We start from the raw sequence: 19,021 nt of genomic DNA on the forward strand, positions 1-19,021 counted from the left end.
GGCCTAGGTCACACGGCTATTAAACGAGAGCGCTAATGCATCCTAGTCCTGCTTCACTTCCATAAGAACATCCTAGTTTTAGGAAGACATTACGAACGTCATTTCAAAGGCTTTCTATTATGTGGGAAAATAAAACTGAAGATGCCTAGGAATCCTGAATTTCCTATGGGCAGGGTGTGGGGCTGGCCATCATATTTCTAAGAAAAAATTTACTACAGAGGTGAGCAGGAGTTTTGGGTAAAGTCCCCTGATAAAGAAACTTTAAAACACAAAACTGATGTTGCAAGACGGCCCATATAAAAGAAACCACATATTTCGTTGCATTTATATTTTTAATGGGGCAAGAAAAAAAATCCATCTCATATGTGCACCAATGGGTAAATGCATATAGCTGTGTAGTGGTCCTTGACTTTTAATGAGGACAAAACAGCATTCAGTAAATCTGTTTTGGACCCATCAATATCATCATGCCCTATCAAATAAAGCAAACCTTTTATCCTCAAAACTGAAATCCAGAAACTTCACTCAGCCCAATAACTCTTAGTTTCCAGGGAGGGATTTTAGAGCGCTGAAGCAAACACCAGATTTAAAATGTCTTTTAGCATAGTTCTCTGTTTTTAAAATGTTTGAATTAAATTTCACTATATTTTCAGAGCAAAATATTCATCTTAATCCTTACTGATTTAATAAATCTAACCTTGCAAAATTCTTAATACGCTTTATGACTTTCAAAAGGCACTATATAAAAGTTTGATGAACATTACGTATACAAATTATCTACTGCCACAATTCTTTTCAAGTAAGATTTTTAGAAAATCATTTATGACATAAATTGAAATTAAAAGAAAATTATAAAATACACAATTCATAGTCAATCTTAATTTACCTAACATATTTTAAGGTCAAAGAATTACAGAAAAGATCAAGTGACACTTCATGCTAATCTCCCGGCATTTCTTTATAAGATAAAAACTGCCTGTATATGTTATAATATGCAGTCACAGTGATAAAACACTGCTTTGGCGAAGCACCAATCAACTCAACCAAAAATGATTTCCCTTTTAGAGAAATCAACTCATGAAATAAAGATTCAAGTTTGAAGATAAATTCTAATGTCCAATAAAGCATCACAAGTTATAATCATTTGAAAATTACAGTGTACTTTCAAATACAAATCTTCAGCGTATGGCATATTATTACTGGTAACTATGCTCAACTATTTTCACATTATCACTAGGGGATTACATATCTTGAGGAATTATTCCAGTCACATAATTAAACAGTGAACCTTAAATCGATATCATGGAAAATGTCCAAGTGTTTCATTGCAATAATCCATGCTATGTGATTAGTGCAGAATAAAATAGGATGACATGATTATTTATTGTCCATGAAGAATGATTTTTGAAGAATCAATCTTTAATTATAAGTCCAAGTCCCTCAGTGAAGAATTTAATGTATTATCCACACCTTTGTTTTAATAAACAGAATGCATCTGATTTCTTTCTTTTAATACTATTCTATCTCCTCTTTATTTACTTAGCCTGGAAACCCTAGGGAAGATACCGAGGTTATTTGTTTTCCTTACAAAATCCTAAGAAACTAAAAATCTAGTACCTACTAGCCATGTGATTGAAGTAGATCATCAAAAGCTGCTGGAACATGTGCTTAAAGGGAAAGAAAATTCACCATTCCTTTACCTTAATCTCATCACACTGGAAAAGATGAAGATCGGGCTTGTTCTGAGTTGACTCTTTGCACACGAGGGCAAGAACTGAATCATAGTTACAGGAGTGCATCACAGCTTGGCAGTGCTGGATTGTGTTCAAAGGAAAATTCTCCAGTTCATTCTACAAAGTAAAAATATAACTTGCCTTATTTTTCATTAGCTATATAAAATCTATCCCACAAAGAGCTCTAGGCATCATACCAATAATTTTTAAAGTATGCAAATCACATTGACAATGGATGCTAGTAAACACAGTAAATTTGGAGGATGATTAGGTACAAGTAGGCAGCAAAGATAACAAGCCTGGTGGATGGGAGAAAGAGCAACAAAAATGGAAATATATAACAAAGGAATGTAGTTGTGTTCTTGGTAAACAGAAGAAATACTGAAATTAGCATTACTGATTTCCTAAGATTATGGGCTAGAGATGATGCCTTTAAGAGCAAAATAGGTAAACTGAGGCCTCTTTCCAAAATTATTCACCATATTACCTGGTATTCCTTTCCCTGTGGCTATGTAGTTTTGGGTTTTTCTGTTTGTTTGTTTGTTTTACTTGAACACTGTACAGTCATACTCTTAGTTTCTACCTTCAGTGATCACAAATGTTAGGCTGAGAATAACACATCATTTGTACACTTTTTATTTCACTGAATCTCTCAGATGAAAAAATTCACTATGTAAGTTTTTCCAGCCAAAAATATCAAACAGCATGGTCAGAACAATCTTACTAAAAAATACATTCTTCAAAATGATTAAGATATTTGGTCTTGTGAAAGTGAATATTATTTCATGAGATATATTTAAGGTGCTTATCCTAACACTAATGGCCTTACACAAGTAGCGGGTGGTGTCTTGATGGAATTGACGGGAGAAATTGTGGGGTTTTTTTAAGTAAACAAAATACAATATCCCTGATAACTAGAACATAAAAAATAACAATAACTTTTATTACAGACAGCACATAGACATCACACCATAAATTTATTCTAAGTCCTGACTCCCTGGGACCCAGAAAAGGTGAAACAAAAAAGGCAGGTTCCATTAAATTAGAATGAAATTTATGAGCCATACTAGAGAGATAATAACTTTTCTTTCTTTGCAAAAGTAAATTAAATAATATCTCTCCTCTACAATTACTTGAAACTATGAGGATTAGAGAAGCTCTTAGTTGCTATTCTCTCACAGAATTCAATGAATGAGATGAAAGAAAGGGCAAAATTTACCCCAACTCCTATCAGACAACAAAGAGTTGTTGTCTTTATCTTAGCAACTCAAATGCCTATTAGATGATGGAGCTCAGAAATGGCCTTTTTCAAGAGCTCCAGCATCTTACCTGAGTAGCTGTGTAAAGGAAAGGTGCCCAGTGTTGGCCTGGTGGAAGTTAATGCACATACACACAAACCTTTTTATCCCAGTTCACTCACTGGGGTTCAAACCATATCACTGGGATATGGTTTGACATAGCATGTAATTAATATGTGTCATAAAGAATAGTGCCCTACAGGGCTTCCCTGGTGGTGCAGTGGTTGAGAGTCCGCCTGCCGATGCAGGGGGCACGGGTTCGTGCCCCGGTCCGGGAGGGTCCCACATGCTGCGGAGCGGCTGGGCCCGTGAGCCATGGCCGCTGAGCCTGTGCGTCTGGAGCCTGTGCTCCGCAACGGGAGAGGCCACAACAGTGAGAGGCCCGTGTACCGCAAAAAAAAAAAAAAAAAAAAAAAAAAAAAAAGAATAGTGCCCTACAGGAGCCTTATTTTATTTTATTTTTTTGGTATCAGTGCAATTGTTTCTCTTTTTTAAATTTATTTATTTTTATTTATTTATTTTTGGCTGCATTGGGTCCTCAATGCTGCACATGGGCTTTCTCTAGTTGCAGCGAGTGGGGGCTACTCTTCGTTGCGGTGTGTGGGCTTATTGCGGTGGCCTCTATTGTTGCGGAGCATGGGCTCTAGACGCACGGGCTTCAGTAGTTGTGGCACGCAGGCTCAGTAGTTGCAGCACGTGGGCTCTAGATCACAGGCTCTGTAGTTGTGGCGCACGGGGCTTAGGTGCTCTGCAGCCTGCGGGATCTTCCCGGGCCAGGGATTGAACCCGAGTCCCCTGCATTGGCAGGTGGATTCTTAACCACTGCGCCGCCAGGGAAGTCCCCAGGGGCCTTATTTTAGCACGATGCATTTTTTTCCTCACTTCTTCCATCTCATCATACATGGTTAAAAAAACATTGTATCCCTCTATCTCTAGTTTAAAAACATGATTTCACATGCATAAAGTACATAAAGTATGACATTTTTTTCTTCAAAATGACTGACAAGAATATTTTACGTTGCTAAATTTTTACCCATTTTCAAACAACCCGATCTAATTGTAAACATAAATATTTATGGACTTTCTTGAAAATAAAATAGTATAAATATTTCCAACTTGCCTTTGATTCTAAATCAATCAGGCTCACAGCTCTCTCGTCCACTTGAAGAATCATATCTTGAGTCCAAACTTTGCCCTTGGCATCAAGCAATTTCAGCTTCCTTATTCCATCGTCAACAGTTATCATAGCATCTTTCCGATCCAGAACAAAGGTAGTCAAGTGCTTATGATTGGCAAAAAGAAAAAACATAACACACACAGTCTCTTAGTAAACATTTTCCAAAAAAATAGCAAAGTTAAACTAACTGAAGTCAGCTAGTAGAGAGGGGAGAGACAAATACAAAGTACTGTAGAACTTCATGGTTACCCTATTGGGATAATAAGGACAAACAGGTTTTTGTTGAATAGAGGAAATGATGCCTTGAATCATAAAATATCTAAATCTGTTTAATACTGAGCCTTGTGGAACTACATAAACGTGACAGAAACAAACTAAACAGATTAAATAACATTCTCTTTATTTAATCCATTTTATTCCATTTTGGTTATTTAAATGCTGAACAATAGAAGGCAATCTATAAGGCAGCTTGAAAACTACAGACGTTGGTAATTGACAGCAGACACAGCAATTCTAGTCTGTAACAACTGTCCAACTTTTCACTCTACTGAAACAAAACTGTTTAAATGTAATTAAGCATGCTTGAGGAGGTAGAAACTTGAAAATAAGAGCAATTTAAAAATTACTTCCTACTTAAATATTTTCCATTATAATAAGCAAATGTCCACCCAAGTAGATTCCAATTAAGAGCAAACATCTTAAAAGACAGCAATAGAGGAAAAACTAAAAAAAAAGAAACCATTGCTTAAACAGAACTAGTAATGACTTTAGACAAAACTAAAAGTAAAACTAAACCATCCACTGAAACTGTCAAGGCTTATTTCAAGAAGATTCCATAATACAAAATAGAAGCCTTGGTCCTGTTTTTAACCAAAATAAGGCTGGCAATGATAAATGACCAGTTATCATTTTAATTTATTCTCTACGAAAACAGATTAACAAGATACTTTTATATTTAACACCTGCTTTATAAAAATCTGAAAGAAAAAATGTCAACACAATTTACAACATCATAGAAATGAAATAAAACATAACTCTGATTTTACTACCAATTTTTATGTCCCTCAAGCTTCATTCTAAAGTTAGCAAACATCAAAGCATCTTACTTCAACATGGTATTGGGATATATCTGACACGCTGCTGACACTATCCCGTGCATAATTCTTCCTCTGTTCTGGAAAAGAAGTTGAAAAAGCCATTATTTACCCATGAGTGGGCTGATGTTCATATATCAGTGTCTCGTGGCCATCTCTAAAACTAGTCTATCTCATACATAAGTACAGTAGAACAGTAGTATAAGTCACCACTGTGTGGTGTATCTGAAAATACTCATCGTTCACATTAAATGAAAAAGTCATGAGAAAGCTTACATTATATGCAAGAACAATTTGACCCAACGTAAGTGTTCTGAATCCCAAAGGTTAACAAGATTATTAATGTTGTAAGAAAAAGTTATTTTGCGTAAAGATTTTATTAATCAGGGACCTCTTCTTTGGCAAAAAGATAAAAACTGGCTTGTAAATTTCATCTTTTAATGCACTGAGAACAAAATGGAACTGCAAATACTGTCACAGATGCTGTATTATATGAGTTAGACTACATTATTAAAATAATAAACACTGCAAGGAACATGTTTCACCACATCCACACCATGGAGAGTGTTAAAGGAGAGTCAGTCATACTCACTGCCATTAAACTTTAACAATTTTCACACATCTACAGAACACACAAATGTGATACTCAGAATTGTAGATATAAGCTGTTAGAAAAAATAAGAAAGTTAGGTAGAAAGTTTCTGCACCAACTATTGAAAAAGCAAAAAGCAACCTTTGTTTTTCTTTTGTAAAATGCTGCAAAACCAAAATAAAATATGTGAAGGCACTATTTTGTATTTGCTGCTTTCTAATCAAGCAGCTTGATTATTTGTAAATTTGCAGTTGCCCTATTTTTTCTAAAGCAGCATACTATGGTGAAAAAGAGCTCTAAGTGGGAACCAGAAGAGTTTTGATTCTCACTTGGGCTCTGTCATTAAGTAGGAGATTGAACTTGGCAAAACTCTGGATCTCAGCACCCTTATCGTAAAATACAAGGGTTAAAGAAATAAGATCAAACTTCAAGACTCCTACAGTTCTAAAATTCTGTCTCTCTGTCTCTATCTCTTTCTCTCTCTGTCTCACACACACACCTTAGCTTTCCTAATAACCATTTTTTTTTCCCCCAAATATAAACCTGTTTCTTTCAGGTAGTATAGAAACTTTTAGATTTTCCTAAAACAACAGAAGTTGAAAAGTTCTGCTGAACGTAAAAGCAGAGCAAGTACAAAACTATAAAGCACATATACAGGCTAAGAATGTTAACACGTAGAATTTTTTTAAACTTTGATACAAGTAATGACTTTTCATTTATCTTAATGCTTACATGAAAATATAAATATGCCTTCTATTATATCACTATGGTATTATTCCAATATATTCTATTTTTGCTTTTGCAGCATTAAAGTTACTTAATAAAAACAGACACACTACAAAATTCAGTATCTGCTACCTTTCTTTTTCTGTTTGGAGGATGATCTGAAGAAGTATGATCCATCTGGTCCTACCAAAACAATGTGACCAAAAAGAAACATCTGGTTTCACCTAAAATTTTCTATTCTGTTATGACAAAACATAAACCTTAATTTACATATTTTAAAAAGTGAACAACCATAATTTTTCTGATTATTAGCTGAGGACTAATCAATGTGAGATATTAACAAATGGATACTTTTTCTTGGGAAAACCATTAGAACTTTTAAAATACAATGTATAACTCAGGGACATATCTGAGAAAAGCACTTTTAGAAATAATCAATATTTCAGAATCACTGATTCATCGTATTCTAACACAATTCTCCACGGCCAGCTCAGAACATGAGTGTAGTTCTGTTTCCTCTGGTCTGATCTGAGGACACTAAAAGAAATGGCAGTGCTTGCCATGGTCTCCAATTTTGATATGGCAACACCAGGATGTTCAAATGCTTTTCTGAGTCTTTCAGATAAGTGATTGGCAAACACGGTTGAAGGTCAAAAATATTATGTTTTGTAATTAAATATTCTCATTATGAAATAGTAAGACTTTGTTCCCCCAAATTTCCTAACACGTAGTTTCTCAATCCCACAGAAACGTACTTTACAAAAATAGAAAAACACTATTTGATAGTATTCATAAAACAGCATGATGTTAACTGATTATTCTGCTTGTCTAAAAGATATGGTACCATTTCTAATTTTCCAAATCAAGGATCCATTTTAGGAATTCCTAAGCTCTTTCTCTCTCATGTTACACAATAAATAAGATGTATGTGTTACAAGAAATTACCTTTAAAAATCCTAAAAATGTATAAATGCCATAAAATGGATTTATAAATAAACTAGTGGTTTCAGTGATTTAAGTCAATGAATAAATAAAAGTGACTATTAACATTTTAATAGGAAATTTTGAAAGAAGGCTCCTAAAAGGCAATTATAGTACATTTATTTTTTATGAAAATCACATGTATTCTCAAGTATAGCTGTAAATAGGAATTATGCTCCTAAACCTGAAAAATCTCACCCAAAGCCTTAAAACAGTGTGAAAAGCCTAAATAAAGTCTCCATGATACTCAAGATAAAGTCTCTCCTGACGTTCACTACTTTCTCTAACAATGGTTCTCAACCTTGGCTGCACATTAGAACGAACTTTAAAAAAAATCCTGCAGTCCCCACGCCCCCCAGGATTCTAATGTAATTGGCCCAGGATGCAATCTGGGCCCTGGGATTTGGAAAAGCTCTCCAGGCAATTCTAACATGCAGCCGAGGTTGGAAGCTACTGTCCCAAAATCTGTGCAAGTGGCAACTCATCTACCACATCTTATCTCCTTAAGTTGAAATTTTTTTCTTTCCAAATTAAGAGCATAAATCACGGTCAAATAGTCTCTCTCTCTGAATCAATTAGAGCCAGGAACAAATTTTACTTGGTTACAGTACCACTGATTGTGTTTCACTGTTTTTCCTAATAGCTTTTATCCCATGGACCACAATATACAAACCCAAAAGGATGGAAGAATTCAGTCACCAAAGACGAAAATCCTGTAACGCATCATTTTAGCATCCTTGAGTTGCTACGCTGCTGCGAAAACTGATATTCTACTTCCAGATCAGGAACTTAAACTTAGGTTTCAATGACCTTTGGATGATTATGATATATCACAATAGGTTCATCAGTTGTACCAGATGAACCACTCTGGGGGGCTGGTGACAGCAGAGGAGGCTAGGCTGTGTAGGCATATGGGAAATCTCTGTACCTTCTCCTCAGTTTTGCTGTGAACCTAAAACTGATCCCAACAAAGTCTTAATTTTAAAAAATTAGGTTTCATCTGACGCTTCAATGAGTACAATGGCAGCTATAACAATATGCAGGTCTCAGCATTTAAACCGAATTCTCGTTTGCCTATATTGCTGTTTATGCATGAGAGCAAGATTTGAAACAGCTAACATTCAGAAAATTGTTATTTTCTCTTTCTCTGAAAACAAAGTGCTGCTTCCAAAATAAGGACTTGATTATTAAAAAGAAAAAAATGTAACATAAAAGCAGCTGCCGAGTAGCTCTCTCCCTAAATAAAACAATGGGCTACAGTTCATATTACTTTACACTTATAAAACTTTCAACCACAGTAAAGGAGAATTCCTTTCTCACTAGTTTAGTGCATAATTTCCATAGAAGAGAAGTGGCTTAGTGGGAATCAGTAAGAAGCACTGAGTAAAAATTATAAGCTCTCATTATCTAGGCAACTATAATCACGGATTGACAAATCAGTATCTGAACAAGATAACTTTTTAAAATCAAGGTCATTTTTATAAAACTACATTATTTAAGAATTAATTGTATTGGCCAGTCCAACAAGTCGTTAAAATAGCTTATCCCCGAGGAGAAAAGAAGCTTTAAAACCTTCAGCTGAGGTGGAAAAATTGCCAAAGTGTCTTTCTGAGTCACATGCACTGACATACTCTATGAAGCAGAATTTTGACTCTACCATCGCCCAGCCTCCTGACAGTATATAATCAAGGGCCTTTTACTTCCTAAGAATTTCAAAAAGTTTTTTCTTAGAATATTTATTTTTTCCAAGTAAATCACACCTTGTAAGTAATGAGTATGGAGATAAGAGAAGTGGGTTTTAACCCTTCAGTGCCACCTGAATGTATAAGAGCTGGCCTGAGCTTCAGTTAGGACAAATAAACAGTGAGCCTAGGTCCAAACCAAGATCAGGAGGCATAGAGAAACAGAAAGAAAAAGAAAGATAAGTACAAAAAGAACAATACGTGGGGTACATATCTATTAAGAAAAGTGGTATATTCAGGAATACTGCTCTGAGAAAGTTGAGTCAAGCACTATGTAAAAATACAGGAAAGTTTACAGTCAAGTCAATTATACAGAATGAACTGTATAGTTTATAGATACTTATGCTCACTTCTTACCAGTACCTCCCTGAGAAGAACAAAGAAAATCAGGGAAAAAACAAATATATTTTCCTACTTGCTAACATCACAAAAACGTTCAAACTTAAGGTAAAATGAAACTCGAGAGAGTGCCTGTCTGTCATGTTTATCTTTCACTACCTGGTCTCCCAACAATACTATAAATGTTGGTCATGACAATAAAGTATTACTAAATGATAATTCTGTGAAACTTAGATTTTTCTGGAGACAGGATGACTTTAGACAGCTGATTATTTAAGGTAAATGGTCATATTCCAAATCCAGCAACATCTAATTTAAAGGAAAGTTATTTTTCTAGGAAGTTCAGCTGTTCAGCACACAGCAGAGAATCCACACTTAAATAAAATAAGCCCTCTGAGTGGCAGACAGAGACGTCACAATGTTTAATATTAAAATTTGCACATTTTAATGCATAAGGGGGAGGTCTCTCAATTCCCCACTCAGAACCCATGTACACTACTCACAAGATTTCCTATTAGTTTCTCAGCCCACACATATCAGAAGCAATGCTAGAAGCAGGCATGTTACCAACAGGGAAAAGTTCATATGGGGTTATTAAAGCTGCTTGGGACCCAGACACATGGGAAAAACAGCCTCAAATACTCCAAAGGGAAAAGATTCTGAATGATCTGGTGTAAAGGTAAGGAAGGCAGCCTCTGAGCACATGGCAGTACACAAGCTCGTGTGCACACCACTGACCCTCTGAGCCATGGACAAGAGGTTACAGGAGCCATGCCCCAACAGAAGGGAATGTTTTAATACTTTTTACAAGCATGTTCCTTAAAAGCAATTTTAAAGCTTAAAGACATTGACAAGCAGGTTAGCCAGAAAAAAATGTATAACATTTTCAATTCCCTGATTAACAGCGGACAAATGAAATGTTACTGTCATGAGATAAGAAAAGAAAGAAACCGTAGAAGAGAGAAATTAATACGTATTTCCTATTTATGTCGTCAGGGACTTTAGTGACGCAGAGCCTCTGACATGCTGGCTTTGACATTTCTTGTACAATAATAAAGAAAGGACAGTATAAGGTTATTAAAACTGCAGCACATTTAAACCATTTTCCTTGAATAAATGAACACATATCTAAAAGAAGCTAACTTATTGTCATAATTGTGTAGTTTGCATTTACAGGATTTATAAAAAAAATTTCTAGTGATATCTGGAATGTAAGCTTAAAAACATGATGAAGATTACCCCTTGATCCTGTCAAAGTATCACTGTGATTAGATGTATAACATCATTTGGAGGTAACAGTAAAATATTAAATTTGAGGGTCTTGATGAATCTGAGGGCCCAGGACAAAAAGTGACTCTTCTATGCCCTTCCTCACTGCCATGAGAGGCTCATTACTTCTATTTTTTCACATAAACTTACCACAATATTATTGTCGTTTCTATTTTGTAGTTGAGGAAACTGGGACCAATAGGTTAAACCATTTGCTCAAAATGGCAGCCCTTTGGTAGAAAGTGCCATGATTCAGCCACAGATCGTTTGGCCTCCCAAACCCATGCCTCTCTGAGAGTCATCCTGAAGCAATCTGGATGGCACATTATGGTGTCAGACTGAAAAGTGTCCTCGTAAAAAAGACCAAGTTGCATGAAACTCCTGATACAGTAACTAGCCTGTGGTCGGTGTATAAAAAACAGTGGTCATTACTGTGAAACTCATGTTTCAGTGCACTATACCTTCATATCCCAGAGAAGTCCATGTACCAGCCATGAAAACAAATGAATTCTTGAAGGATTTATTCAACTGGTTTAATCATTGTGAAAGGAGAAATCTTCAAGAAAATGCATACACTGTGACACAGGAAATGACATTACAAATCTCTCCTTTACCAAGTTTCTAGTTACAAAAAACTACGCAGATTGGGAGGCTAAACACTCCCAATGTTAACTAAATATAGTTAAAACTTCAAATAGAATTTGTTCATTGCAAAGGGTTGTTCAAAACCTGGACGTGTTTCTCCACTGTCATTCATGCATCTGACCATTCATTCCATAGGCATTTATTGTGAGCCTGTCGGAGAGAAGGCATACTGTGTGTGTGTTTGTGGACAGCAAGCTGGGAGGGAGAGGTGAGTATTAGCTACAAGGAGGAATGAAACATTACCTGCAACGTCAAGGGATTTAAAACCCTCTGACTTGTAAGCCTAATACACTGCTGAGTGTTCTTTCATCCGTATAAATGTCTCTAGCATTTGCCCCTTTCCATCCCTCTATTTATGTCCTCTGTTTTACCAATATGCTGTTCATTGGCTTCACACTACACAAGATTGACTGTTATATTTTCTTACCATCAAGATTTTTAAAGTTTTGTGACTTTGACAAATTACCTCACCTTAAAAAGGAGCCTCAGCTTGCTTTATATGTAAAAGGGGAGAAATAAAAATTTACTGCTTAAAAGCTAAAGATTCAATCATTGGAGATATGATTTTATGAAATTGCTCCCAACACAAAATAAACATTAACATTTGCAGGTGAGTACTACTTTTTATTCCTTATTCCTTTCTTAGCTTTCTGAAAATAGACTTTGGGATCTATGGTATTTGTGAGATGATTAATACTCTTTCTCCTTAACAAAAATCTTCGGGCTTATTTAGATATCTGACTTACCTACATTATTTAGGTCTCTGATTCACCTACTTCCATCCATGCTCATCAAATCCATGCTCAACTGCTACCAGAGTGATCCAAGATGGATATGACCTATGATTCCCCCAGTTAGAACACTTCAGTGGCCATTCCTTGTAAACAATGTCCAAATGCCTTAGTGTGATTTTTCCCAATGTCGTCCGTGTTTATTTTTCCCATCTTATTTCCTGGTGCACCACCTTGAGCCCTCCAGTTAACACTTAACTGTTTGCAACTCATTGATGCATTATATTCATTCTACAGTTATTTACTGAGCATAAGTTATACATTAGCCACTGTGCTAAGCTTAGGGAATCCTGAAGTAACCAAGGCAAATGTGACCCACCTTCAGACAGCTTATAGTCTCGTTTAAAAGGGTTCATACAGCTGTTTACAGCACCCTCCAGCCCCACAAATGCCTGGAGAATTTCAGAGCTGAATCTCTCTATGAAATCCCTCCTGCCTACCTGCCCTGCCCACATAGAAGAGCTGACCCTGTCCACATCCTCCATCTGCACTCATACACATTGCCATCCAAGCTTATCCAGCACTTTATTATAACAATACATGCATGAGTCTACCTCACCAAGACAGTGCACAAGCAATGACCATCTCCTATTCATCTTTGAAATGAATCAAAGGACATGGAAACAGACACTGTGAAGATCATGGCCAAGCACACAGAAACACGTAATAACCTTCTGTCTAGAAATGAAAGGCTGAAGGAATTGATTATCTTTGCAAAAACCAAAAAGTTTTTCCCTTTTCAGTTTCTTCAAGTCATTCTGTAGAGTGCAAGTCCCTTAGGGTCAAGGACCATATGTTACCGGCCCTGTGCTGGGCACATACTAATCACAAAATAAGTATTTGTTGAATATATACTCTAGATATACAGTTCATAATGACTAGGCCATGGTAAGAATGTCACAATATCGTACTCAAGAGAACTGAAACCAACGCTAATCAGATTGACAAGGCCACAAGAAAATGTACCTGTGTACGGTATAAAATCCATTTTATGATTGTATAATTTGAGTCCTCAAGTCTAGTCACTGGACATATAGGCAGAGAAAGAATCATAAAACCTTAGAATGAGTCATTCTTACCACAGCCAAGATACTGTAGCTCTAGGTGACGTAAAAAGAAATGAATTTCAAATTTAGAAAATGCTATTGGTTCCTATAGTAGATAATAACAATAATAGCAAATATATACAGTGTTTTTTGCTTGCCAGGCATTGTTCACAGCATTTTACATGTACTAACTCATTAAATTCTCCTGTCAACCCTACAAGATATCTCCACTATACGCGCAAGCAAAATGAGGGGCAGGCGGGTAAAGTAATTTGCTCAGCTCATAACTGGATTTGCACCCAGGACGTCTGGCTCCAGTGTCTTTGCTCTTAACCACAAAGCTAGTCTCATTCTTTATGGTTGCATAATAATAAAAGGCCATGCAGACCCTGTGAAAGCAAACGCCTTCCTAAACGTATGTGGTATATTTCAGGAGTCCTTAACTTCTTTGTAGTATTGACTTCTATTTTATATTTGAAGTTTACAAAAAAAACCCCAGTATTTATAAGTGAGACAATAGAGGGAGGACAATGAAAGTTAGAGAAGGATCTGAAAGAAATTATATAAGGGCTGTTGGTCATACTGTAATACTACCTAAACAAACATATCATACATAATTAGATGGGAAAATCCACCTAAGGTACTGGTACCATGCAAAAAGACTCCTTAGAAAGTACTGAATACATTTCATCTGTAGTTCTAAATTGTATGACAGCCAGCAGAGATTAACGGCGTTGGTAGCTTCTGTAAAAATTACTTTTAAAATAATCCTTATCTATCAATCGCTACTTCATTCCCAATAATATAAACGAGGCATGGGTTCAAGCTACGGCTTTGAACAAGTCATTCATAAAAAGTAAGTAGTTAGAAACAGAATTATACCCCATTAAATACACAAACATACCATAGAGAGCCTTTGCACTTGTTCTTGAACTGTGTTCTCTGTCCATGGAAAAGGTGGGTGGTGATCCGTAGCCACTGCAAAAAAAAAAAAAAGGTCATCGTGCTGAGTTAAAGTCCAAAGTAAGCAATAAAATGTCAAAACTACAAATAAAAATTCCAGTGGACCACAATCACCATGTGTTTTTAAAGAACATATAGAGTTTATACAACCGGCTCTGTAAAATAGAGCCAGATACTGATCCAGTCAAGAAATAGGCTATTGGATCCTGACCCACCGTGGATGGAGGCTGGTACAAATGGCAACCTCTCAGGCATCAAGTCAGAACCGCAGCCAAGGGGATTCAACAAGGTTGAAGCTGCCTTAGAAGAATTTAAGTTTGCCATACTAAATTGAGCTGCGAGCAGTGATCCAATCATAAAAAGTTCTCAATCACTTAGACTGTAACGAAATAGACACTACTTTCACAAATACTTAAAATGCAGTTAATGAAAATAACACGGTATCGTTAAATTTGACCAGCTTTACCAGGTACTTCTACCTTACTGTTGCTGTTATGTGAAGTAAACATATTATTTGAATTTTTAAAATGTACTCAGTAAACATTTATTAAGCCCTAAAATCTAGAAGAATGAGGGGTAAGGTGGGGCGGGGGGAGGGTACTGTTAATAAAACAAGTAAAAAAAAAAGTTAAAAAAAGATAAATAAATAAATAAAAATAAAATAAAACAAGTAAAATGGTTACAACAGAATGTGACATCTGGGTTAAACTAATAGATATAACATCAAATAAGGACTAAATTTTTATAAGGATGCCCAAGAAGGCTTCACTGGCATTTAAGCAGAATCTAAAAGAATGGAAAGCAGCTCTAGAGGCAGGTGGAGAATTAAGTGAGGAAAAAGCATGTAGATCTGGCTCAAGAACTAGCATGACGCCCGAGGGGAAAAGCATCTAGTGGGATTGGAAGAGATGAATGACTCGAGAAGTAGGGAAGGCAAATAGAGGGCTTAAGGATTAAATTTCTATTCTCTAGATGGAGTAAATATCTTTATACTGGGAAGTAACATGATCCAAACAACTTTTTAAGAAAGATAATCCAGGAATTAATGGCAAGGTAACCAGGTGGAAAGGTGCTGCAAAAATTCAGGTAGGAGATAAAGTCCACAAATAAAGTTAGAAAAGAAAGAATAGTATGGGATAGAATCAAGAGTTCCTTAATAGAAGAAATTATAATAAATTCATGATTAAATGTTATAAGAAAAAGAAAAAATTGAGGGTGTGGCAAAACTTTCTGGCTTGAATAAATTGATGGACAAGATGAAGATAGTACTTGACATACTCCCCTGGTGTTTCTTACTGACCAACACCAAAGGGATTTGCAATCATCTTTGTAAAGAGGAAGGTGAAGCAATGTGAACAACCTGGTTCTGAAAAATGTGAATAACGTGGTTGTGAAAAATAATGAACTCTATACCATGATGGCCAATATAAAATAACAACAATATTAACCACAATATATAAGGCAATGGCCACTTAAGTCAGGGCGGTGATTTCAAATTATATCTAAAGCCATAGGGACTTGTCTCTTTTTGTTTTACACAATGGTAAATATCTCGAGAGACTGGACTAGAAGACATTTAACTTTCCTCAAATGCAAATATTTTATGAATACCAAAAAAGAATGCTCCAGGGGGCGTCCCTGGTGGCGCAGTGGCTGAGAATCTGCCTGCCAATGCAGGGGACACGGGTTCGAGCCCTGGTCTGGGAAGATCCCACACGCCACGGAGCAACTGGGCCCGGTGAGCCACAGTTACTGAGACTGCGCGTCTGGAGCCTGTGCTCCGCAACAAGAGAGGCTGCAACAGTGAGAGGCCTGCGCACCGCGATGAAGAGTGGCCCCCGCTCGAGGCAACTAGAGAAAGCGCTCACACAGAAACGAAGACCCAACACTGCCATAAATAAATTAATTAAAAAAAAAAAAAGAATGCTCCAGAGAAAGTGAAAGCTATGAAGTAGAGTATGTATGCAACTATGGAAAGCAATAATACATAAAATACCAGAACAAAATGTCTCTACTAGATCACTATCATTGGGGTTGATATTACTTAACCATCTTTTTCTTAAGAGACACAGTAAACTTTTAACAATAACATATCTTAGTGTTAGAAAGAAATTATATATTGAGGAATGAACTACATAAAGAAATGAAAGAGATCTTTTCATTGAAAATACAAAACAATTAAAACCACCAAATCAAATTTAAAAAACCAAGAAATTAAATATAAAATTTCCAACTTACTTCATTTGAGATGGATACATTCCAAAACCACTGGGATGATTAGAAATATGACCATTCATTATGACTTTAATGTTCTGAAAAAAGAAAGGTACATGGATTGAAGGCATTAAAAAGGTTGAGACATCTCAGTTTTAAAGTTTTTCATTCAACAAAATATGTGTCACTTCCAGGATGATGCTAGAAATATAAAGATCTCCACCCTCAAAGAGCTCAGGCTCCAGAAGTACAGATGGACATATAAACAAAGATTAAATTGGCATTTAACATTAATATACTAACATTGTAAGCAAATATAAAAAAGAAAAATTTTAAATATAATTCTGAACCCTCTAACTACAAAAACATAATTCTATATTCCACTCAACCTCATCATTGTCAGTTTTATGAAATGTTACTTTGTTTAATGTTTCATTATGAAAGTAATGTAAGCTCATAAAATTTTAAAACTTGAGAAATATGGAAAAGCACAAAATACAAAAAAGTACAGAGGGGAAAAATATCACCCAGAGCCCTATCATTTAAAGATAACCATCAGGTGTTCCTTAAAGAACTAAAAATGGAACTACCATATGACCCAGCAATCCCACTACTGGGCATATACCCTGAGAAAACCGTAATTCAAAGAGAGTCATGTACCAAAATGTTCATTGCAGCTCTATTTACAATAGCCAGGACATGCAAGCAACCTAAGTGTCCATCAACAGATGAATGGATAAAGATGTGGCACATATATACAATGGAATATTACTCAACCATAAAAAGAAACGAAATTGAGTTATTTGTAGTGAAGTGGATGGACCTAGAGTCTGTCATACAGAGTGAAGTCAGAAAGAGAAGAACAAATACCATATGCTAACACATATATATGGAATCTAAAAAAAAAAAAAAAGGTTCTGAAGAACCTAGGGGCAGGACAGGAATAAAGACACAGACTTAAGAGACTGGACTTGAGGACACAGGGAGCGGGAAGGGTAAGCTGGGACGAAGTGAGAGAGTGGCATGGACTTACAAATACTACCAAATGTAAAACAGATAGCTAGTGGGAAGCAGCCACATAGCACAGGGAGATCAGCTCGGTGCTTTGTGACCACCTAGAGGGGTGGGATAGGGAGGGTGGGAGGGAGACGCAAGAGGGAGGGGATATGGGGATATATGTAAATGTATAGCTGATTTACTATGTTATAAAGCAGAAACTAACAAACCATTGTAAAGCAGTTATACTCCAATAAAGATGTTAAAATAAATAAATAAAAATAACCATTTAACAGTCCTGTCAATTTCCTCCAGTCTTTTTTCCTGTATCTAGTTTTCCTTCCTTCCTTCCCTCCTTCCTTCCTTCCTCCATCCCTCCCTCCCTTCCTTCCATTTTCTTATTTCCTTCTTTCAAAGCACATTTGACAACATCCTATATATACACTTGGATACACCTTTTTTTTCAAGATGGTATTCATTTACACAACTTTTACTTTTCACAAGAAAACAACTTTTTAAATTAACGCCAGAAATTTATCTTCAGAAACCATTTTTAATCTGTTTCACAAATTAAACAAATTTCCTTCAAACAAGATAAATGCAAATAAGTAAAACTTCCTTACTGCCAAATCCAACGGCCTTTTTTTTCTCCTCGACAGTACAGCTACACCTGAATTACTTCTATTCACCCCTGAACATGTGGCCCTTCCTGCTTTCTGTGGCACTAAACTATTTTGGATCTTGTCTCACTTTTCTGACTTTTGTATACATTACATTACTATGTCTTTTCAATAACTGAGAGGTAGGTAGGACATATCCCAGCTTTATTATAAGACAAAGGCAAAGAGTAGAAATATTAACAACTACTGTGTGAGTTACCTGTCAGGTACTATGATGGATCCTGGCACTACCAAGGTGATCAAAAGAGACATAGTCCTAGCTTTGGGCAAATAGTCTGGTGGGAAAAACATACATTTAGTGAATAAATATAAAATTTTAAATTGTTGTTACTATCACAAAGGGAAAATTCAGGGTCACTTGGGTGGGGTATATAATATGAGAACTTAATTCAGATTGGGAGGGCACAGAAAGCCTGCATAAAGAATATTCAAGACCTAGTAACTTCCAGTTAATTCTTTCTCATTGTTCACATTTCAATTCAATCACCGTGTCCTCAGGGAAGCATTTACTGACCTCTGTGAATAGATAAAAGCCCACCACTACCAGATACTCTCAGCACAATACACAATTTTTCAAAGTATTTACCACAGTTGTAATTTCTCATTTGTTTAAATTAATTCCTGATTCTTCACTAGACTTTAAGCTCCATAAGGGCAGAGCTGCTTTGATGACTGCTGTTTCTTAAGCAGTAAGGATAGTACAAAATATTTAATATTTGAATTAAATATTAATTC

The 19,021-nt window shown here is 36.0% G+C and overlaps 1 protein-coding gene across 1 annotated transcript in view; it reads right to left on the reverse strand.

The window, feature by feature from the left end:
* EPS8 (EGFR pathway substrate 8, signaling adaptor) overlaps positions 1-17,013 on the reverse strand; it is a 73,848-nt gene extending 56,835 nt beyond the window's left edge. Inside the window, exons 1-5 of the mRNA XM_022577672.2 lie at positions 16,635-17,013; positions 14,338-14,411; positions 5,315-5,382; positions 4,152-4,313; positions 1,701-1,850 (exon numbers count right to left, since the gene is read on the reverse strand). Of these exons, the coding sequence (XP_022433380.2) occupies positions 1,701-1,850; positions 4,152-4,313; positions 5,315-5,382; positions 14,338-14,411; positions 16,635-16,741 (561 nt within the window). The 5' untranslated portion in view covers positions 16,742-17,013. The remainder of the gene's footprint in view (positions 1-1,700; positions 1,851-4,151; positions 4,314-5,314; positions 5,383-14,337; positions 14,412-16,634) is intronic.
* Positions 17,014-19,021: the final 2,008 nt, after the last annotated feature.

The sequence above is a fragment of the Delphinapterus leucas genome, chromosome 11 (genome assembly GCF_059928025.1).
Source record: "Delphinapterus leucas isolate spDelLeu-1000000601 "Yukka" chromosome 11, BTC_Dleu_Yukka2, whole genome shotgun sequence".
NCBI lineage: Eukaryota > Metazoa > Chordata > Mammalia > Artiodactyla > Monodontidae > Delphinapterus > Delphinapterus leucas.